The 1,113-nt window shown below is 47.5% G+C and overlaps 1 protein-coding gene across 1 annotated transcript; it reads left to right on the forward strand.

Moving 5' to 3' along the window:
- Positions 1-84: 84 nt before the first annotated feature.
- LOC144478091 (uncharacterized) lies at positions 85-944 on the forward strand (the record flags this gene model as incomplete). The annotated part of the gene is made up of 1 exon (XM_078195813.1): positions 85-944. A coding segment is annotated over one exon (860 nt), but the record flags the coding sequence as incomplete, so codon positions are not given.
- Between the last annotated feature and the right edge of the window lie 169 nt (positions 945-1,113).

Genomic DNA, 1,113 nt, shown 5'->3' on the forward strand with positions numbered 1-1,113 from the left:
CACTATCTTCTGGACCGATTCCACAATCGTCCTCAATTGGTTAGGATTTTCACCCCATTTGTTAAAAACGTTCGTTGTAAATAGGGTCTCAGAAATACAATCGAAAACCGATGTTTCAAACTGGCGACATGTACCCACCAACGATAATCCAGCGGATCTCATATCCCGAGGTCAGTCACCAGATGATTTCCTGCGACCATCCATCTGGACCCACGGACCCGATTGGTTACAGAGGGAAGAAATTCATTGGCCGACATGGAAAATGAATACTCCCAGTATTCTTCCCGAGCAGAAATCCACCTTGTGCTTGACCACAATTCAGGTGGACACTTCTATCTTAGATAGATACTCGTCGTGGGAAAAAACGCGGCGCATTATTGCACGGTGCCTTCGCTGGAGACGGATTAAAACCTCGAAGGGACCTTTAACCACGGAAGAGCTTCGCTACGCTCACGATATCATCATCAGAATCACCCAACAACTACATTTCGCCAAGGAACTTCAACAAATCGGTAACAATCAAACTGGAACAATAAAAGGCAGGCTCCAGCGTCTGAACCCATTCCTGGACCAGAACGGAATCTTGAGCGTCGGCGGTAGACTAAGGCACTCTTCTATGCCATTTCATCAGAAACACCCGATCATTCTTCCGAAAACGAACATAACCAGGTTAATCATCGAAAGCGAACACCGTGCTCAGCTGCATGCTGGCGTGCAGGCCAGCTTGTACGCAATCCGGACGAGATACTGGCCAATAGACGGTAGAAGCCAAGTGTGGCAAGCATTAAAATGTTGCATACGCTGTCGTCGAGCTCACCCACCCCCGGTGGATTACATCATGGGCGATCTACCGAAGGCGAGAGTTACAGAGACTCGCCCATTCACGAACGTCGGAGTGGATTACTGTGGACCGTTTTTTATCAAAGATAGAAATCAGCGAAACCGTAAGCGTATAAAAGTTTATGTAGCCGTGTTTGTTTGCCTCGCAATAAAAGCAGTACACCTCGAGGTCGTGAGTGACCTAATTAGCGAAGCCTTCATCGCGGCACTTCGACGTTTCATCGCAAGAAGAGGATATTGTTGCAACCTGTACTCGGACAATGGGACAAATTT

Source organism: Augochlora pura, unplaced genomic scaffold (assembly GCF_028453695.1).
Source record: "Augochlora pura isolate Apur16 unplaced genomic scaffold, APUR_v2.2.1 APUR_unplaced_7835, whole genome shotgun sequence".
NCBI lineage: Eukaryota > Metazoa > Arthropoda > Insecta > Hymenoptera > Halictidae > Augochlora > Augochlora pura.